Source organism: Misgurnus anguillicaudatus, chromosome 8 (assembly GCF_027580225.2).
Source record: "Misgurnus anguillicaudatus chromosome 8, ASM2758022v2, whole genome shotgun sequence".
In the NCBI taxonomy this organism is placed as follows: domain Eukaryota; kingdom Metazoa; phylum Chordata; class Actinopteri; order Cypriniformes; family Cobitidae; genus Misgurnus; species Misgurnus anguillicaudatus.
In genome coordinates, this window is record NC_073344.2 from 24,495,304 (window position 1) to 24,514,435 (window position 19,132).

The 19,132-nt window shown below is 35.9% G+C and overlaps 2 protein-coding genes across 4 annotated transcripts in view; both read left to right on the forward strand.

The window, feature by feature from the left end:
• The window catches only part of rtf2 (replication termination factor 2), a 32,733-nt gene extending 26,741 nt beyond the window's left edge, over positions 1-5,992 (forward strand). The window contains exons 8-9 of one of the 2 annotated variants that reach the window (XM_073870528.1): positions 9-86; positions 5,226-5,992. In XM_073870528.1, coding sequence (XP_073726629.1) covers positions 9-86; positions 5,226-5,419 — 272 coding nt within the window. In that variant the 3' untranslated portion in view covers positions 5,420-5,992. Of the gene's footprint in view, positions 1-8; positions 87-5,222 lie in introns of both variants that reach the window. The other variant, XM_073870527.1, reaches the window with a different exon arrangement.
• A 519-nt stretch (positions 5,993-6,511) lies between these two features.
• Positions 6,512-18,875, forward strand: tfap2c (transcription factor AP-2 gamma (activating enhancer binding protein 2 gamma)). 2 transcript variants are annotated; one of them, XM_055213086.2, is made up of 7 exons: positions 6,512-6,703; positions 10,892-11,341; positions 11,415-11,466; positions 13,961-14,177; positions 16,152-16,270; positions 17,220-17,361; positions 17,496-18,875. In XM_055213086.2, the coding sequence occupies exons 1-7, from the start codon at positions 6,674-6,676 to the stop codon at positions 17,788-17,790; spliced, it is 1,305 nt and encodes a 434-aa protein (XP_055069061.1). In that variant the 5' UTR covers positions 6,512-6,673; the 3' UTR covers positions 17,791-18,875. The 2 variants fall into 2 exon arrangements, with proteins under 2 accessions (XP_055069061.1, XP_055069060.1); XM_055213085.2 differs by lacking the exon at positions 6,512-6,703 and adding an exon at positions 9,343-9,618.
• The last annotated feature ends 257 nt before the right edge of the window (positions 18,876-19,132 follow it).

Consider the following 19,132-nt stretch of genomic DNA (forward strand, 5'->3'; position numbering starts at 1 on the left):
TCAATTATCAGGAAACTTACTGAAAAACCCAGAGACCAAACCTGCATCCAACGCAGCGAGCACAAATGGAAACCACAGTGATGCAGGTATCTCAAACAAAAAGTGTGGCATTGAAGTCTGCTTTATATTTTAAAGAGATTTATATAAAGTAAATGGCTTATAGCCGTCTTTCATCTCTATTATGCAGCGTGTATGCGACACATGCTCAAGTGTCAACAGCTTGGCTGTTTTTAGCAATAGCACTTCACGTTTTTATCTTATCTAGCAGTTCAGTTTTTGCAGTTCCTGAAACTTAAACATAACCCAATTTGATCTTATATCATTGTATACATTTACATTTATTTAGCAGATGGTTTTATCAGAGCATTCAAGATTTTGTCAACATAAAGCTAGTACAGTTCACAAAGCCATGTTTACACGTAGGACTAGATGTGTGAACAACATAGAAGAGAATTTATTTTATTGCATTTATGTGCATTTCAAGATGTAAACCTGATACAGTCTAAAAACATGACTATTCAACTCAATTTTATAGCGCAAGCTAAATACAATTTGAAAAAAACAAGATTTGATTGAGGTAGTGTATGTAGGCGACTCTGTGTGATATGTTACTCTACCAATGGCATATATATTTATATAAGGAAGGATACAATGCGATACTGAGATCACACCCAGTTCACTGATAAAGAGAGAGACACAATGTGCTTGAACACAAAATGTCATCTTCACGGAAAAATTTGTTGCCAAAAATACTATGCCTGGATGGCCCGCCCAAGTAAAGTCATTGTGTGGGTAACCACAGATACTGACTTTTGACGGTTTGATTAAATCATGAATAAGAAGTAAGAATATCGCTTTCGCTTTATTTGCAACAACAGACATAAAAGGAAAACTGTATGGACAGCGCTCCATGCATCGTGGTCTGGTTGTATAATGCAAATGCAGTAAATCATAAACCATAAACGTGTATCTAAAGCCTACAGAAAATATGCATACATTTTGCATATGCACATGCGGCATACAATGTAAAATATATATATATATATATATATATATATATATATATATATATGAAGAGTTTGATTCCAAAACGCAATAAATTCATTTTGACAAATTTTGGTAAAAACTTGTTTTCTATACCAAGAAAGTGACAAGATGAAAACCACTATTTTCTGTTACAAACTTTCACATAGCATCTATAGGTTATAAAAACATAAAAAATTCAAATCCATAACTTGATTTTCAAAGATTTATTATAAAAACGAATTCTTTTTTCCACAAAATGCAATAAATCCATTACAGTTTTTTATTTCAAAATGCTATAAATCTATTAAATCAATGTATAAATGTGCATTCATCTTTACCATTTTATATGTATTAAGTTGACTAGTGGTATACAATGATTGAAAAATAAACATTAACAGCATTATCCAAAACACTTACTTTGTTATATTAAGAACACATTGCTGCAGTTATACTTGACGTCGTCTCTTTACATTTTCACAGCGATCAGCTGTAAAATGTTTTGGTCCCGCTCGATTTTCGTTGACTTTGAATAAAATAATGTAAAGTTTTCATAAGATCCTCTGGGGTCAATGTTTTAGCATGAGAAGCTTGATGCTGTCTGGAGAACAAGCAACCGAGTGCCTCTCGCGGAAATTATTAGATGTTGATGGCTTACGTTTCTTTCCCATCACAGGTTTAGCGATGCAATTAAAGTATTATTTTGTTTTGTTTGTTGATCACGAAGTACAAAGTAGACGAGGAAAACTAGGACTCCGTGTACTCAGCGCGCCGCCACTGTTTGTTTACATTGCGTGACTGGTGGGCTGTAATATCAGAAATGGATTTATTGCGTTCTGTAAAAAAGGAGGAGTGGCATTGTCGCATTTTGGGAAAAAAGGGAGAAAAGATGACAGAATATCACGGCGGGTATTGGATTTTGCGTAAAATTAAGAATTTACTTTTAACTACTAACCTGATATAATACTGATTTTGGCAGTAACTCATTTTTTTCAAAAATGGCGTTCATTGCGTTTTGGAACCAAACTCTTCATATATATATATATATATATATATATATATATATATAAGATTTTTCTTCATTTGTCGGTAAATGTGAGACCAATTTGCTTTCTTTTTTGCAAAATAGTTTTGTTAAACATTTATTTTTATTAACAAAAGAGTAAAAGTCACTGATCATCTTTAGGACACAAAAATAACTAATTTAATTCAAATGGGGTGATGCAAAAATGAGTACACCCTGATGAATATGTTAGCAAAAATAAATAAATAAAGTGTAATTAACAGGAATTCACTTGTAAATTATGAATATAAATAATCATCACACAGGTGGCCACAGAATAAGTGGCAATTGAGAGTGTTATTTAAAATGGAAATTCACTCCCATGTAATGGTGACAGAATAGCACCACATGGTATACAAATGTCTCAAGACATGAGAAATAAAGATAATTTCTTTGCACAAAATGGTCAAGGTTTCAAGATAATTTGTTAAGCATTGCTAATAAGTTTGAATACTGTCATCCATGTTTGTCCTGTGGCGGCTACCGTAGCTGTTCCCTGTTTCTCAAAAGCGAGGAGTTAGCCGTGGACTGAGACGTTGGTTGCAATTCGCAACCTCATTACTAGATGCCGCTAGAATTTACACACTGCACCTTTAAATTTAGATTTCTAAATCATCTAAAAGCTATAATAAATCAGCTTTTCATTGATGTATGGTTTGTTAGGATAGGACAATATTTAGCCGAGATACAACTATTTGAATATCTGGAATCTGACACACTGAAAAACACTGAAATATTGAGAAAATCACCTTTTAAAATTGTCCAAATAAAGTCAATAGCAACACGCATTACTAATGATGAATAAATTTGATGAAATTGAACTTTACTGAATATCCTAATGAATTTTGGCATAAAAATAGATTTTTTTTACCCATGCAATGTATTGTTGGCCATTGCTACAAATATACCTGTGCTACTTATGACTGGTTTTGTTTAGCATCTCGTATATGATTTATTGTCTGTAGTATTATAAAATGAGCATTATCATCAATGCGTTAAAATATAATATGTAACAACATGACTTTCTCTCTGTGGCCCCTTTAACCCCTTAATCGGTCCTTGGGGTCTATGACACCAAACGACATTTAATAAGTTAAAAAAAAAGGTTCCCTTCATCTCAGAGATATAAAACTTTGTGACTTTTCCTAAATAAACACAAACACACACAGGCATGACTGCCACAGAGAACATTTGTATGGAATTTTGCAAATAAAATCAGTCACAAATGCAGAAAATAAGATATAAAGGGGTGTGATCTAATGCACGCACATGTACACTCACAAACACACACACGCACGCGCATGACTGCCATAGAGAGCATTTTTATAGATTTTGGCAAATAAAATCTGCCACAAATGCAGAAAAAAGATAGAAAGGGGTGTGACCTAATTCACGCACATGTACACTCACACTCTCTCTCTCTCTCTCTCTCTCTCTCTCTATCTCTCTCTATCTCTCTCACACACACACACACACACACACACACACACAAGCGCACACAAACGCACACAAACGCACACACACACACAAACACACACACAAACACATACACACACATGCACACAAACGCACACACACACATACGCACACATGCACACACAAACGCATACAAACAGACACACACACACGCATGACTGCCATAGAGAGCATTTTTATAGAATTTGGCAAATAAAATCCGCCACAAATGCAGAAAAAAGATATAAAGGGGTGTGACCTAATGCAGTGGTTCTCAAACTGGGGTCCGGGGCCCCCAGGGGGGCCGCGAGATGGTGTCAGGCGGGCCCCAGTTTTATGACATTTTTATAAAATACACTAATTTATCATGAATTCTGTCAAATTAAACCTAAAAATAAATAAATAAGGCAGCACTACTTTGTATAATTTAATGTTTTGTTTAATTAAAATGTGATGTTTTAGAACTGTTTTTGTCATAAATTTTCTTTGGGGGGCCGCGAAGGAATGCACCGTACACAAAGGGGGCCGTACGCTGAAAAAGTTTGAGAACCACTGACCTAATGCACGCCCATGTAGACTCTCTCTCTCTCTCTCTCTCTCTATCAAACACACACACAAACACACAAACGCACGCGCACACACACATACAAACGCACACACCAACACATACACACACATGCACAGTGCACACACAAAGACACACACTTACACTCAGTCAAATTTCTGTGGCATTTTGTAAAAACAGACTTCAAAATGCATCAAAAACTATGAAAAATTGCTGTTTTAAATAATTTTTAATTTTAATGTCCTTTGTAATGTGTATATATAAACATAAATTCACAAAATGTATCACTAAAGTAATGATTTGAGCAGTTGTCCATATCCAGTAAAATGAATGGGTCTCTATGGGCATCTGCTGGTGGAAATGATTGAATTCCTAAACAGTCATTCTTTTAGATTTTTTTCTAAAAACCGATGGCTGAATTCAACACCTATATCAATATCTAAAAAAAATTTAAATCAAATTTAAATCATAATTTATTTGAATTTTCATTAAAAATTATATTTTTCAGGCAAGCCAATGGTGTAGTTGAGGAATTTAGTGGTAATCAGGTACAAAAGTACTTCAAATCTCTCAAAACACAGCTTTATTGTATAGATGAGAAGTAAACAAAAAAATAATATTTGTTTTATTGAAAATGTATATTTTTCTTACAATTATGCTTTCAATTTTGGAGTCATATAGACCCCAGGGGCCAGAAGTGTAAACAGAAAACAAGCAGCATTTGAGGGTTAATATCCTAATCAATTTTGGCGTAAAAATTATTACTATTTTTTTATTTTTACACATGCAATGAATTGTTGGCCATTGCTACAAATATACCTGTGCTACTTATGACTGGTATTGAGGTTCAGGGTCTCATATATGATTTATTGTAAGTAGTGTTATCATCAATACGTTAAAATGTAACAATATGACTTTCTGTCTATGGCCTTTTTTATTCAGTATAAGGGCCGTGCAGACTTGTGCTTTTCCAATTTATCAGAAGGGTAACAAATGACTCTTAAAAATGAATTCTTAAAAACTAGGCATAATTTTTAAGCAGTGTCCTTTAATTTGTTAACCCAACAGATGCACACTTCGCTAGTGAATAATCCAGAATATTTTTCTGCTCATCAGCAGGGCCCTCGACCTCGGGTGAAAGTTCAAAGGCAGTAAAGACCCTGACTGGACCTGCCACGGGTAGCAAGAGGTCAATTCAGGACATGAAGGATAAATCTGAGACCTACAAATCCCTCTTCACTTCTCACAGCTCTGCCAAACGTACCAAAGACCAGATATCTAACTGGGTCACCCACACTCCATACCACTTTTAAGTACACCCTTCAGAGAAGAGCTCACTTTATATAACAGTGACAGCGCTCTCTAGTGGTCATGCTGTGAATGCAACATAATTGATAGAGGCAGTGTTGCTTCATTTTATTTTAGAACTTGTTTCTTTTTTGCATTGCATTTTCAGCTTAATTTTTTTTTTGCACATCTGGATGGCATATAATTGATAGTTTAATCAATTATATGCTTGCTAATCTGGTTTAATAGTTGTTACAAAACTGGGTAAGGTAAATGTTTTTGTCATTATTTTAAATAACTATATTGTACTCTCATGGTAAAGTGCTTGCAGTGTCTTGTTTTTAAACATCTGTTGATGCTTTATTTCAGGTTTAGACATAGTCTTGCAGTTTATGGCCACACCTGATCTGTAACTATTTCTGTGTACTTGTAGAATAAATGCTTCCTTCATATCTTTGACCACATGGTGGCAGTAGAGCTCCACAGTTCACCACTGAAACACGACTCAAACTTTTGTAGTTATTTCTTTACTTTTTGCCTTTCTTCCAATGTTATGAATGGTGTAGCATTGACAGTTTGAGAAATAAACATCTTCAGCTAAGTATCTTTATTGGTGTGATTGTTTCATCAATGCTTGAGAAGCTAACGTAAAATATGTTTGCAATACTGTTGAAACTTCTTTAATTTCTCATCATTTGGGGTTTTGTGTAATCCACAGAAATGTATTCTGTGGATTATAAAATGTCATTGTTTTAGATGGTTATTATACTTTTTTACCAAAATGTTTATAGGATTTTTGGTAAAAATGCATTTTTTCCTAGTTCCAAGATAAGTTGTGAAATGCAAAACTATTTCAAAATGTCCTTTTGATATTTTTGTTTTGTTCCTGCCTTTACATTAATTAAACATTTAAACATTTACATTAATTTACATTTAGGTTCAGGGTTCCCACGGTCAAAAGTCCTGGAAAATGTTGCAGGGACTGTAATATTTGAAGTAATATTTTTGTACTAGTTTAAATTGTATCTATTGATTATCACACGAAAAGCTGCGAATTCCATTGGTCCACATGGAAACCTGTATATCGTCTTGTCTTGAATTTTGACCTTTGTCTAATCATTTTGATCGATAGGAATGCTTGCAAACCCCCCTCAGGTGTTACACCATTCCGCGCATGCGCACTGCCAGGCGTCCTCGTCCAGGTGTATCCAGCTATTCAAAGTGCTTGTGATGTGAGCATTCACTGCTTCACGGTGGGGAGTCAACAGCTACCAAAGCAGATGTCGTTGCTGGATAGGCTAGATTGGCGGGTAGGTTTTTTAACTTTATTTTAATCTTTATTGGTTAATGCAGAGAAATTGATTTCGACTAACTGATTATATTGAAATGATTAAATCTAACACTTACTGCATCACATTCACAAACACACCTTGTACACATCTGTACAAAGACCTTCTCTGTAGATTTTCATCGATTAGCTTTATTCCGTGTTTAAATCTTAATCGTTGAACCCTTTGGGTGAGTCTGATCTCGATGCAACTGGACAACAAATCTATTAAATTAAACCTCATGGACCATCAGTAGTTTTTTTCTAGAACGTGTAGCCTAAAGAAAATAAATATATGGTGGTAATAATAATAATAATAGCCTAATAATAATCGCATAATAACTGCGTATTTCCTGTATCGCTGGGTGTGGAAAAACTTTTAACTAGTTAACCACCTGTTTGCTTTCTTCGTGGTATAATTACTGAATGCCACGGATGCATGTGTAAACATTTACATGTAATTATTACATACAAATTCTAAGAAACTTTACAGTACATAGCAGACAATGTTTTATCCAATGGTTTATTACAAATTAGGAAAATCTACGTTACAGCACATTACAATACTTGGGCGATATTCAGCCACGGTAATCGAAAACATTTTCATACCTACCGACATAATAGGCTGTATTTTATATGTTTATACGCAAGGCTGTCTGTAAAATTCAGGTTTAAGTCTAACAATCTTTATGATGAGATTTGGAGCATCAAAGTTTGACTTCAATCATTGATTTCAAATCTTACTCAGTCAATATATTAAAATTATATTTAAGCAGACTGTTCTTTATATAAGATGATTTTATGTAGAAAACAGTATTAAATGACTTGAGCTGGGTTTTCATAGGCAGTGTCACATATGTATGCATTCAAATGGATGAATTTGCCCAGCGCTTTTTACAAAAGTGTTTAAAGTTTCAAATGCGCTCGTGTAAAGGCCTAGAGAAAAAAAACTCTGACATTTTAGATTTGTATTGGTGAAATTATTAATATTTTGCAGAAAATTATTTAACAGAAATTATCCTATTCAATTACTAAAGTTTAACTTTGCGCATAATTTTAATAATTGTTTTAATTATATAAATAAATAAAAATATTTTTTAATAATTATAACAGTTAAGGAGAATAAGTTACTCAAAAATAAATGCTGATTATAATGATTGATCGAGAAATTATCGAAACAGTGGTTAAATTGCATTGCAATGGATAATTCAATTTTTTTCCAAATCAAAAATATCTATCAATTATTACAGATCCGTATTTTTAAAATTTGTGTTTTTTGCAGAGTAAATAATTGTAAAAATTCACTCAAATCTCTTTATGTCATCAGTGGATGTTTTACGCACGATTGCACCGGGTTACATAAGTAGATATTTCTCCACCCAAAATGTCCCTCAGGGTTGCTGTATTTGCACCGAACGAAAATAGCATCGCCAAAAACAGAAAAGAAACCCATCCGCTTATGCGGTTTAACTGGAAAACAGGCGTTTAATCTCCCGATAGGCTTTACCTGCATACCGTTAGGATACAATAAATATAATAAAGGGCGACATCCCTTTCATGAGCTCGAGTCAAGCGTGAAAATAGCCACGAGCGCTATGGCCGCAGGATTCAATTTAATTCACTAGTATTAATGGGATTAACAGGCAGGTGAGTTTTACCTATAGGATTACCGCTTATTACGTATCAGTCTTTATTTCTGTCTTTCATTGTTTTTCTTTTCTGTTTTTAATTCGTTTGTTGTTTTTTAATTTGTTTGTTGTGTAGTATTTACACTATTAAATGCTGCGTTGTTTCAACCCAAGTATGGACAAACCCAGCTGTGGGTTTAAATTAAACCAGAAAATGTCTATATTTGACAGAGTCATGGGATTTTAGGAAAATTTTATCATTGGGTATTTGATGGTATTCAGATAAAAAAAATGTTAAGGTATTATAGGGCTATATTTAATGAAATCCAATATGATGATTGTTATTATTATTATTATAAGGCTATTATTATTATTATTATTATTATTATTATTATTATTATTATTTTACACACAGTGTTATAAATATTACATCTAAATTTATAAATTACACTTAATTAAGCAGGAATCCCCAAATCTGATGTTATCCAGTACGATGTAAAAATAATAATTCATATACTTCAGTGGAAGCAAAAAAATCCAATTGAGGAAAACATGGTAAATCTCAATTATTAAATTAATAACATTGCTATCATTCTATAAATTGTGGGTTGTTTTACCCGATAGGCGGATAAAATATGGACAAACCCGCTGGGTTTAATTAACCTAGAAAAGTTCCATATTTGACCCAACTATGGGCTGAAACAATATTTTTAGAGAGATTACTTTAAGTAAAACCCCCAAAATATTTAACATAAAATAATATTAAAAATAAATTTAATATAATTATAATCGAAATGTGTTTTACATGTTTGTTTTTAATCGATGTCAAAACAAAATTCGTTCAAAAACAGTTTACCCTCTTAACAGACGGACAGCTCTGCGATTGGTCCGGCTATCTGACATTGGCCAATCAGCAGCGGGTACCGCTTGACTCTGACGTAGCCATCACAATAGGTCCACGCCCATCTGTGGCTCATGCAAATATAGTAGTGAGACCTGCAGAGAGTATTGGCGAGTAGGGACAGAGCAACACTTTTGTCCGTCAGAGGGAGTCGAGTATTGGCACTGTTGTAGATTCTCTTCATCTGTCCCGCTGCTTCACAACAGAGTTGATGCTTCACTTCTGCTCAACACGCGTCGCGCTCTCTGGATTAAATCCTAAACTACAGGCAAACATCTCAGCAGATCCACACATTCACGATTCACACGTGTGAAAGGCACAATGTTGTGGAAATTAGCAGATAACGTAAAGTATGAGGATGAGTGCGAGGTAAGTGAGAGAAACGAAAAGAAAATGCGCTTTCGACTACCAGAAATCTCCGTTGGAATTTTCGCTTGCTTTACTGGAGAATTAAACACGCACGTGTAGTCTTTTTATTATATAAAACACATCAGGAATTAATTTTCAAACGTTTTTGCTGTTTAAAGAGCACACACATGGAGTTTTGGAGCGAAGCGCATGGGATGCACGAAACTTTTTACTCAAGAGAAAATGCGCCGCGCTTTAATTTTAGCGATTTAATAGTTTAAGATTTTCAATGGGAATGACATATGCCTACAACTGAGCAAAACAATTAATGATAACCAAAAAACATTTTCTTTCAATAATAATTGTACAAATAATTTGCTAAGCTACTTTAAAATGTATACATAGCCTATATAAAATTACAGCCACATTAATAATGTTCATCATATGAAATTAGTAAAAATGTTAAAATTCGATATTAAATGGACGTTTATTGTGTTAAATAAAGCTGTGCAAAATTATTCCTAAAACTACTTCATCTTTATTAAGGCACAATATTATTTTATATAATTTCACATAGGCTAATCGTTTTCAATGTGTCTGATTCACGTGGCCTCTGTTTAACTGTATATAAATGGGCCGTCATTGACATTCATTTTTTGTTTTTACTGACAATGGGCCTACTTTCAGACTTTCAGTCAGACAATAGCAGACACCCCGACATTGATGTCACTTACCTGAACAGCATAAAAAATAGCATTGCTTTAGAAATTGTGCAGCTTTATTTGAAAGAGCAGCATTTCTTGTGAATTATTTTTTTCACGCTGTTTATTGTGGTGTATTATTAAGTGTATTGTTTATTAAGGCCTGTATGTAATATTATCTTTGTCCACGTGTGTATTTTCATTTGCATGCCAGACTTTTGATATTTTAGGAATTTTATTATCAGGAATTTGTGTGAAATGCCATAACCAAATTATTTGCATTCTTTGCAATCGTGCAAAGTTAACTTAAAACTTGACAGTAAAAGCGAATCAAATAAATGCAAGACTTTATTATTTAGCAGTTTTGGATCACACAAAACTATGCTTTTCTGATGAAGGACTATTTATACATTTACATTTGGCAAAACTGACATTTAAGCATTTGGTAATTGGCTAAAATAAATTAATTCACGAATTATTCACATCGCTTCATGCGCGCTCCTCAAACCAATCAAATAACCTTTAGTAGGCTACTCAATAAAAAGTGTTTATTTTGAGTTATGTTAACATGACGTGTTTTCTCTGTGTTTTAGCAAGAAAGACATGATGTTAGCAGCAACGGGAACTCCCGGTTACCTCACATCCCTGCGGTGAGCCAGCACCTCTACAGCCCGCCTCCATCCCTGTCGCACACGGCCAGCTCGGACTTCCAACCACCGTACTTCCCTCCCCCTTACCAGCCCCTGCCTTACGCCCAGTCCAGCGACCCTTACTCCCACCTGGGTGACCCGTTTAATATCAACTCGATACACCAATCAGCATCTAACCAGCAGCAGTCATGGCCCGGGCGACAAGGTCAAGAGGTCCTCGGAACCCACGGACGCAGCGGACTTGGCAGTCCAATACTGGGCCTCGAGGGCGGCTCGTCCGGGATGCGGCGCGATGGTTTCAGGAGACCGGAGCTGCTCTCACATCACGGGATCGAGTCTATAGCAGATAACATTGGGTTGCACGAGTTAGGCCACGGGTTAGATGAGGTGCAGGTGAGCGCATACCTATGAAATCATTATTTATTTACAGTTCAATGCATATGCTAATCCATTTATTTCCTTACAGCACGAAGGTGATCATAATGTTGCCATTCCTGATCATACAGTCATCAAGAAAGGTTAGTTGGATATGTGTTTGAAATTGATCAAATAACTACTACTTTTCGCTACTTTTACAAATGCTTGATTGATGACATGGTCAAATTATTACAAAGTATTTGTTAATTTTAGTAAAAAATGTATTTGTTATGAAAGACATGAATATTGATTATTGAAATTGCATATCATGTCACTCCCACACTTTAAAAAAACTTGGTTTTGCAAGTCCCTTCAACCTACTATTTTAAGTTTTTGCTTGTAAAAAGTTGACATAACGCATAAAATCAAGTTGAAATTGTTTAACCTAATTTTTAAAGTTAAAGTAACATAAAACTATATGTTGATTTGACAAAAATGCTGTGTATTGTTTAATGGAAATTCACATTGTTAATGTGTTTGTTCGGGGTCTTGAAGACTCGAATGCTCTATGTGTGAATATAATAGAAGTGTCAAAACTGATCTAAATCACTTTAAATGTGACTGTGATTAATCGAAATCCACTTGATATCACTGAAGCATGCATTCACAAAGGCGTTTATCATTCAGTCGAGTAACCACAACAAAAGATCTTTTAGAAATTCACCAAATCTGAACAAACCAATTAAGGTATTTTAGAGTCCAAAACAAAGAATAAACATGACATTTAGATTTGTTAATCTCAGTTCAGAGTTCCTATTATTAAAATGTTTAGAGATGTTATAAACACACATCCCTATTTGTCTCTAAAGTTTCATTAGGCTATAGTAGGAATTTATTTGGCCTATATTTATCTATACATTGGTGTCTGTTGTGATTAATATTTTTCACTCTCACATTTGTTTTTTTTAATTAAAGTATGGTTCATTTGAAATGCAGTGGTGACCATGCTGTACATTTTGAAGTATTGTCCTGCCAGTGTGCATGTGGTCTATTTCTATATGTAGTTTTATGTGATAGTTATGAATTAGTGTTTTAATGTTGCTACAGTCATGTTAGATGTGTACAAAGAGAAGTTTATGTGGATTCTTTGAGACGACGGTTCGTGGTGGGCGGGGCTGAGGTTCATGGTTCATACATATATCTCTAATCCTTTAGGTCATGTGGTCCGTTTTGCTAATCTGGCTGTGATCCGCTGCGCATTCTGTCGCTCTTTCAGCATGAATGGAAAGCCAAGGCAGGAATTGTCGATGTTGTAGCTGGAGTCGTGGATGTTGGGCAATCTTTAAACGGCGTGTTTGCTCAGAGAGCTCCGTTCTTTTGAAACAGCAGTGAACACTGTCAGTTTAGAGTTGGACAGACACACACACACACACACACAAACGAAGGGAAACAAGAATGAACTGTAGTCAGGGTGTGTCTGCTTTAGTCATATGCTGTGACATGAAGCGTCTTGAATAAGCAAAATGGAGAGACAGTTTGTAAGTCTGTTGGTTTTGTGATGGCACTATAGTTGAAGTGAATGCTTTATATCAGATCTTCTCAACTGCTTCGGCTTCAGGGTCCAGGTTTTACTTTGGACATCAATTGGGGACCCAACACAATATTTAAAAGTGACAAAAATGTCATTGCATTTGCAACAGTATCATTACAATGTTTGGTAAAACAAACCTTTTTTTACCTTGCATAGTTTTGTTCATGGTCAATTAGGATGTAGGCTTGTCACGCAACCTGTGATGAGTCATTATTTAGATGCATTGCTTTTAAACAAAATAAGATATGGGTTGCATTTGCTTGTATTTAAAATTTATTTCATTATCCTAACTGTGTATGATTATAAGGGTTGTTGCATGGTATTATTTGCATTCAGCGTTGTCTCTGTCACAGTTTGAACAAACCCGTGACACACCACTACTTTATACCAAAAGCATGCAAAGCGTACTTTTATCACTACTAGTTCTGCTCTTGTAACTTTTAAGATGGGGCATTTCTGCAGAGCAAACTAGCAGAAAATAAATACAACATAATGCAAAGGAGAGGTGCTTCTGTGTACATGCACGCACGCATTAAATATGAAATGAATGCAAATGTGTAGTTTTCCATGGACTACGTATTTTACATTATGTATTTTTGTGATTGCTTGGTGGTCTTTCGCAGTATAATTAGGTTTGTTTGTTTGCTATCTGTAGCGTGGGTTTCTCCGAGGAACAGATTGACAGTTTCTGGCAAGCATTTTAGTCAGTCAGTAATTAAGATTTTCTTTCGAGTCACCAGAACGTCTTTGTGAATGAATGTCTCTGTCAATATTTTAGTAGACATGATTATAGCATGCATGGTGTGCTGGCCGTTCTGGTTTAGATCAAAATTTATGTCAGATGCTTGGCTCACATTTATCCCATAATTTATTTGTGAAGCATTTCCATTTATGCCATGTCAGCCTTCAGTTTGTAAAGAGACGGATAATATTCAATCTTTTAGTAAACACACTCTTAAATACTTAAACATACATATTTGATGTTTCTATTGGATCTAACAGTGTTTTTTCTGTTGTTAAGTAAACTTTATGTTTGTTAAAATGTATCTTAATTTCTGTTTTAGTGTCCCTGCCGAAGGGAAGTGGGTTCGGAATGCCCTTTCAGAAGGAGCCTCTGCTGGGAATGGTGTCCAATCCCGCCGAGGTCTTCTGCTCCGTTCCTGGTCGTCTCTCTCTTCTCAGCTCCACCTCTAAGTACAAAGTGACCGTAGCAGAAGTTCAGAGACGTTTATCTCCACCCGAGTGTCTCAACGCTTCTCTACTTGGAGGAGTATTGCGCAGGTGAGCAAGCTCACACACAAACGTGCACACTTGGCAAATCAGAAATATGGTAGTATACTGTACATACAGTGAAAATAAAAAGGTGAGGAGCAAAGGCTCGAGCAAATAAAAATATTAGTCTTTATTGACAACCTGTCAAGAACATACCGTATCCGCTTCAGATTTCTCCCTAAGGTCAAAAGAAAGAAATATATTACTTGTATATTTGAAACAGAGACTTGCTTTAATTATGCTGTAATTATGCAGCTGGTTGCCAGTAACTTACTGTAAAAGATAATGACGAAAAATGTTTCATGTTCATTTAACTTTGAACAAACTGTTTCCAGTAAATAACATAAATGTAAAATCTACAGTAAGTTACTGGCAACCAGCTACCAGTAATACAGTAATTTCTACAGAATTTTTTTACAGTGTAGGCAAAAAACAGTTTTACATGTTTGACGCTATATCCTAAAGTTTTATTGTTAATACTGTAATAAAAAAGCAAAAAATGAAGATTTACTTTTAGATTTTTACAGTATTTATGCATTATTATTGTGTTTGCATTAGATCATGAAAAAAGTACAATAAAATAAACATTATTCATATTTTTAATGTAATACAGATAATATCTTATAGTAAAACACTTTTGAAATTGATGTGTTTAAAAATAGAAAATACTTTATGGATTATGCTTTATTTATTTATTTATTACTTTTATGAGTAATGCATAATAAATTACTGAATATAATTTGTGGATAATAAAAACCTCTGGATTATTTATTATTTTTTATTTATTTTGCATGATATGTGACCTGGACATGTTTTCTTAAAATGCATTTGCAGCATGCATCATGAAAGCGAATTAGATGATGTGTGTGTGTAATCCAGCAGATTCATGACCTTATATTGCACATTATAGTGTAAAGATGGGACTTGGTGATGTCATCTCCGTCCCCCTTTTACTGGGAATATTTAGAATTTTCCATGTGTCTGACGCAAACACAGATATTAGTTAAGTAGGTCATCTACCACAAGCGTTGAGGGGGGATAGGGGGGTGTCGAAGGGTGGGGGGTGCATTTATTTGTGCCTTCTGCTAGCAATTTTTACTCCACAAGTAAAGGGTGATGTCAGAACACAACTCAAGTCATGCATGTGACGAAGGCCAAAAAGACAAGTTAGGATTTCGTCTGCATATATAAGCATGTTTGTTTAGCTGTATTTCAAACACTTGAGCTTTGATATTGTTCTGTTTCGTGTGCTTGTTTATTCATGTTTATTCAAGACCTCTGTACACAAATAAAAACAATAAAATCCACATGTTTTACCTGCTATGGCAGACCCTTCGCTAAGCTCCGCCCCCTCGGTTATGGTTGCATGTCCAGGTCACATTTCACCCAAAATAAAAAGAAATTAAAAAAAAAAGAAAAACGTTCTTATTATATTCACAAATTATCTGGACCACCTGGAGGAACCTCACAAAAACATTAAAGATCATAAAAGTGACAAATAAAGAAGAAAATAAATTAAATAAGGCATCACCATAGGGTATTTTCTATTTTTAATTACATTATTTTCCGGGGTGTTTTACTATAAGATATTATATGTTATATATTTCATTAAAAATACTGTTTTTTATTTTATTGTACTTTTTGGGTGGTCTATGAAGGCAGTGATGCAGGCACAACAGTGATGCATAAATACTGTAAAAATCCAAAAGTAAACCTAAATCATTTTAAATACTTCAAAAATACCGTCATGTTTATTTGATTGTACTTACAATAAACTGAAGCTTTGCAGAACTTTGCGTTATTGCACAATTTTCATCTTTTTTAAAATCTTTTTTAAAGAAATTATTACATATTACAATAGCGAGATTAAAAACTTCAGAGATCGAAACCCTGTAATTTTTTTAGGTGGGGCTTAGCGAAAAATAATTAGTGCAGTTCATGCATTCGGTTGGCTTATAACGTGTTGTTAATGTTGTTGTACAGGGCAAAGTCGAAGAATGGCGGCCGATCCCTGAGGGAGAAACTAGATAAAATTGGACTAAACCTGCCGGCCGGTCGTAGAAAGGCTGCTAATGTCACCTTACTAACAGCTCTGGTGGAAGGTAAGACTCAAAAATCTTAACGACAACTTGACTTAATTTTAATAAACACAGCGACTCGGTTCAATTTCCACTGCAAACCAATCCCACAATTCTCTTTGCATTAAATCACTGTGCTAACTGATAAAAAATGTGTTTTGGATTGATTATTCAATAGGATTGGTGTTTCGCTCTAATCTGTTACATGTTAGCTTTCCGTTAGTCATTGAATAATATTCACTTTGTCTTGTGCACAGAGGGATTGTCAGAAGCAAACAGCCTTCCCTAAACTGTTCACCACAAAGTTGAAATCGCACAATACTCTTGATTCTCATTGTATGCTGTAGCATTAAGATTTGTCTTTACTGGAATTAGTCAACCTAGACAAACCAGTTAAAGAGAAGGGGGGTTGTACACATAGTTTTGGCCATGTAGTGTACTTAAAGAGTCTTAAAAGAGATTTAAAGAGAGCGCAGACAGCGAAAGCATGCTTTACATTTTATCTCCAGATTTACCTTTAACATAAGTACAGTAAAGGATGAGTCACAGAGTCATTAACCCAAAGATCACGAGTGAAATAGCACCAGAAGCCATGTTGAATATTTTCAGCTTTCTCTTAATGTCACACTAACAGGAACATGGCTGGAAGGCTGTGTTATTTACAGACCTTCAAAGCTGAATCGGGGCTTGTTATCACATGTTCGCTAGCCAAGAGGAGAGACTGACCTTAAAAAAGACAACTGTGAATAATGTGGTAGTCTATCAATAAGAGTCTGTCGGGCCATTAGACGCTCTCGGCTACGGAGTCTCATTAAAGACGTGCAGTGTGACCGCAAAAGAGAATCTATTTATCCAAATTATCTCTGTGACCCTCTTAACATCTAGACTTTTGTATGATACTGTTTTGAGTCATCTCGGTTGCTTAGTCATGTGCTTCGTGAGTCATGTGATTCACATCTGATTCTGTCTGCAGGTGAGGCAGTGCACCTGGCCAGAGACTTTGGGTACGTCTGCGAGACAGAGTTTCCCGCGAAGGCCATCGCCGAATACCTCGGTCGACCGCACTTGGAACGAAATGAGATCAACTCTCGCAAAACCATGCTGTTAGCGGCCAAGTAAGTAACCATCCGTTGTCCCAAATCACAAAACCAGAAGCTTATTTCGTCTAGCAACAAGTCCTCTAGTTGTATGATGCCTCCTGTGAGAAAAAAAATGCTGTATTCTAATACTCGCTCACTTAATCTCTCAGGCAAATCTGTAAGGAGTTCACGGATTTGCTGACTCAGGACCGTTCCCCACTGGGAAACTCCCGGCCGGCTCCCATTCTTGAACCCGGGATCCAGAGCTGCCTGACTCACTTCAGCCTCATCACCCACGGCTTCGGCTCCCCGGCCATCTGCGCGGCCATGACCTCGCTGCAGAACTACCTCAACGAGGCGCTCAAGCAGGTGGACAAAATGTACGTGAGTTCAAGCGGAGACCCCTCGCAGGCCTCCTCCGACGGCACCAACAAAGTAGACAAGATGGACAAACATAGAAAGTAAGACTTGGAACCGGACGGGACCGTTTGAAAGCAATAACCGTTTTTATTGCGGATTTACGTATTTACCAGAATTGACTCGTCGTTATTGTAGATGTTGATTCCGTTTCGCTTCGTTTGTCGAACGTCGAGGTTAAGCTTAAACTCAGTGCCCTCTTTCGCGTCTTCCAGCACTTTCTTCTCCGCAAAGATGTAAACACATTTCAATATTCAGCCTCCGTGAGAGGCGTACGCCGAAGTTCCTTCTCGAGCGATCCCTGCGGGCCGCAGCATGAGCAATGTTTCTGATGAGCATCAGGAAGTTGTTTTCTCAGAGGGGAACCGCAAAGAGGAAGCTGTTGAGTTTCCCAAAGACACCATTTCAAGAGTTTATGTGGATTTTAACCGTGTTTTCCTACAAGTCTGGGAGGAGGAAGTCTGATTTTTTCCGTGGTGCTGCACCTCCTATCGGACTTACCAAGGATGTGATTACGTTTGAGACATTATAACTTGTTCTAAGCTTGACTTCATTGGATGCAGTGTTATAGTTTCTGTCTGTGAGAGTGTTGTTGGCGTGAATGATAGCTCTGTGTGCATGGGTGTCTGCGATAAACAAACCCACTTCCACCGATCAACAAAGCATCTGGGATTTTTGCCGTTTACTGGAGGATCCTTTGAGTTTGCCCTAAAATCTTCACATACGTTAATCCTTCAATTTGAGACATTTACGAGCAACGTGAGCGCATCGGATATCACGCTGTTGGGTGTGCGTGTGCATGTGTACGAGAGTTTGACCTTGTTTGCGTGTTTTGTCTTTTTCATGCCTCTAAGTCCGACTAGAAGTTAAATGTCCCTTAAATGTCTCTTTCTCCTAATGTAAATATTTTCTAATTTATGTTGTAATTTAATGGGATAATTGTAAATATTGGTACAATTCTGGTGTTTGGTTTAACTTTTAAAAAAAGGCGTGTTAAGCTTTTATAAAGGGGTTTGTTTTTTTATCATATAGTGGTTAGGCTACGGGAATGATATTCTTTATAGATATGTGTAATGTTGGTTAAAAGCTGTAGATGACATGCAGAATAAAACACAACAGTCTTTATTTTCATTGCCAAGAGTCCCCATTTGTGAGTTGTTCACTTCACTGCACGCGTGCTCATGTTGAACACTGCAGTGCCAATTCATGTGTACAAAGATCCCTTTCAGAAATAAATGGCAGAAATTCTCATGCTTACAAATGTTCGTCATTATGCTAAATATAAGATGTGTTAAAAAAGTAGGCCCTCCCTTGACGACAATCATTCAAGTAAACAACAACCAAACGGAGAATGAAGGTTTTGATCCCCTAACGTTTCTTGAACGATCAA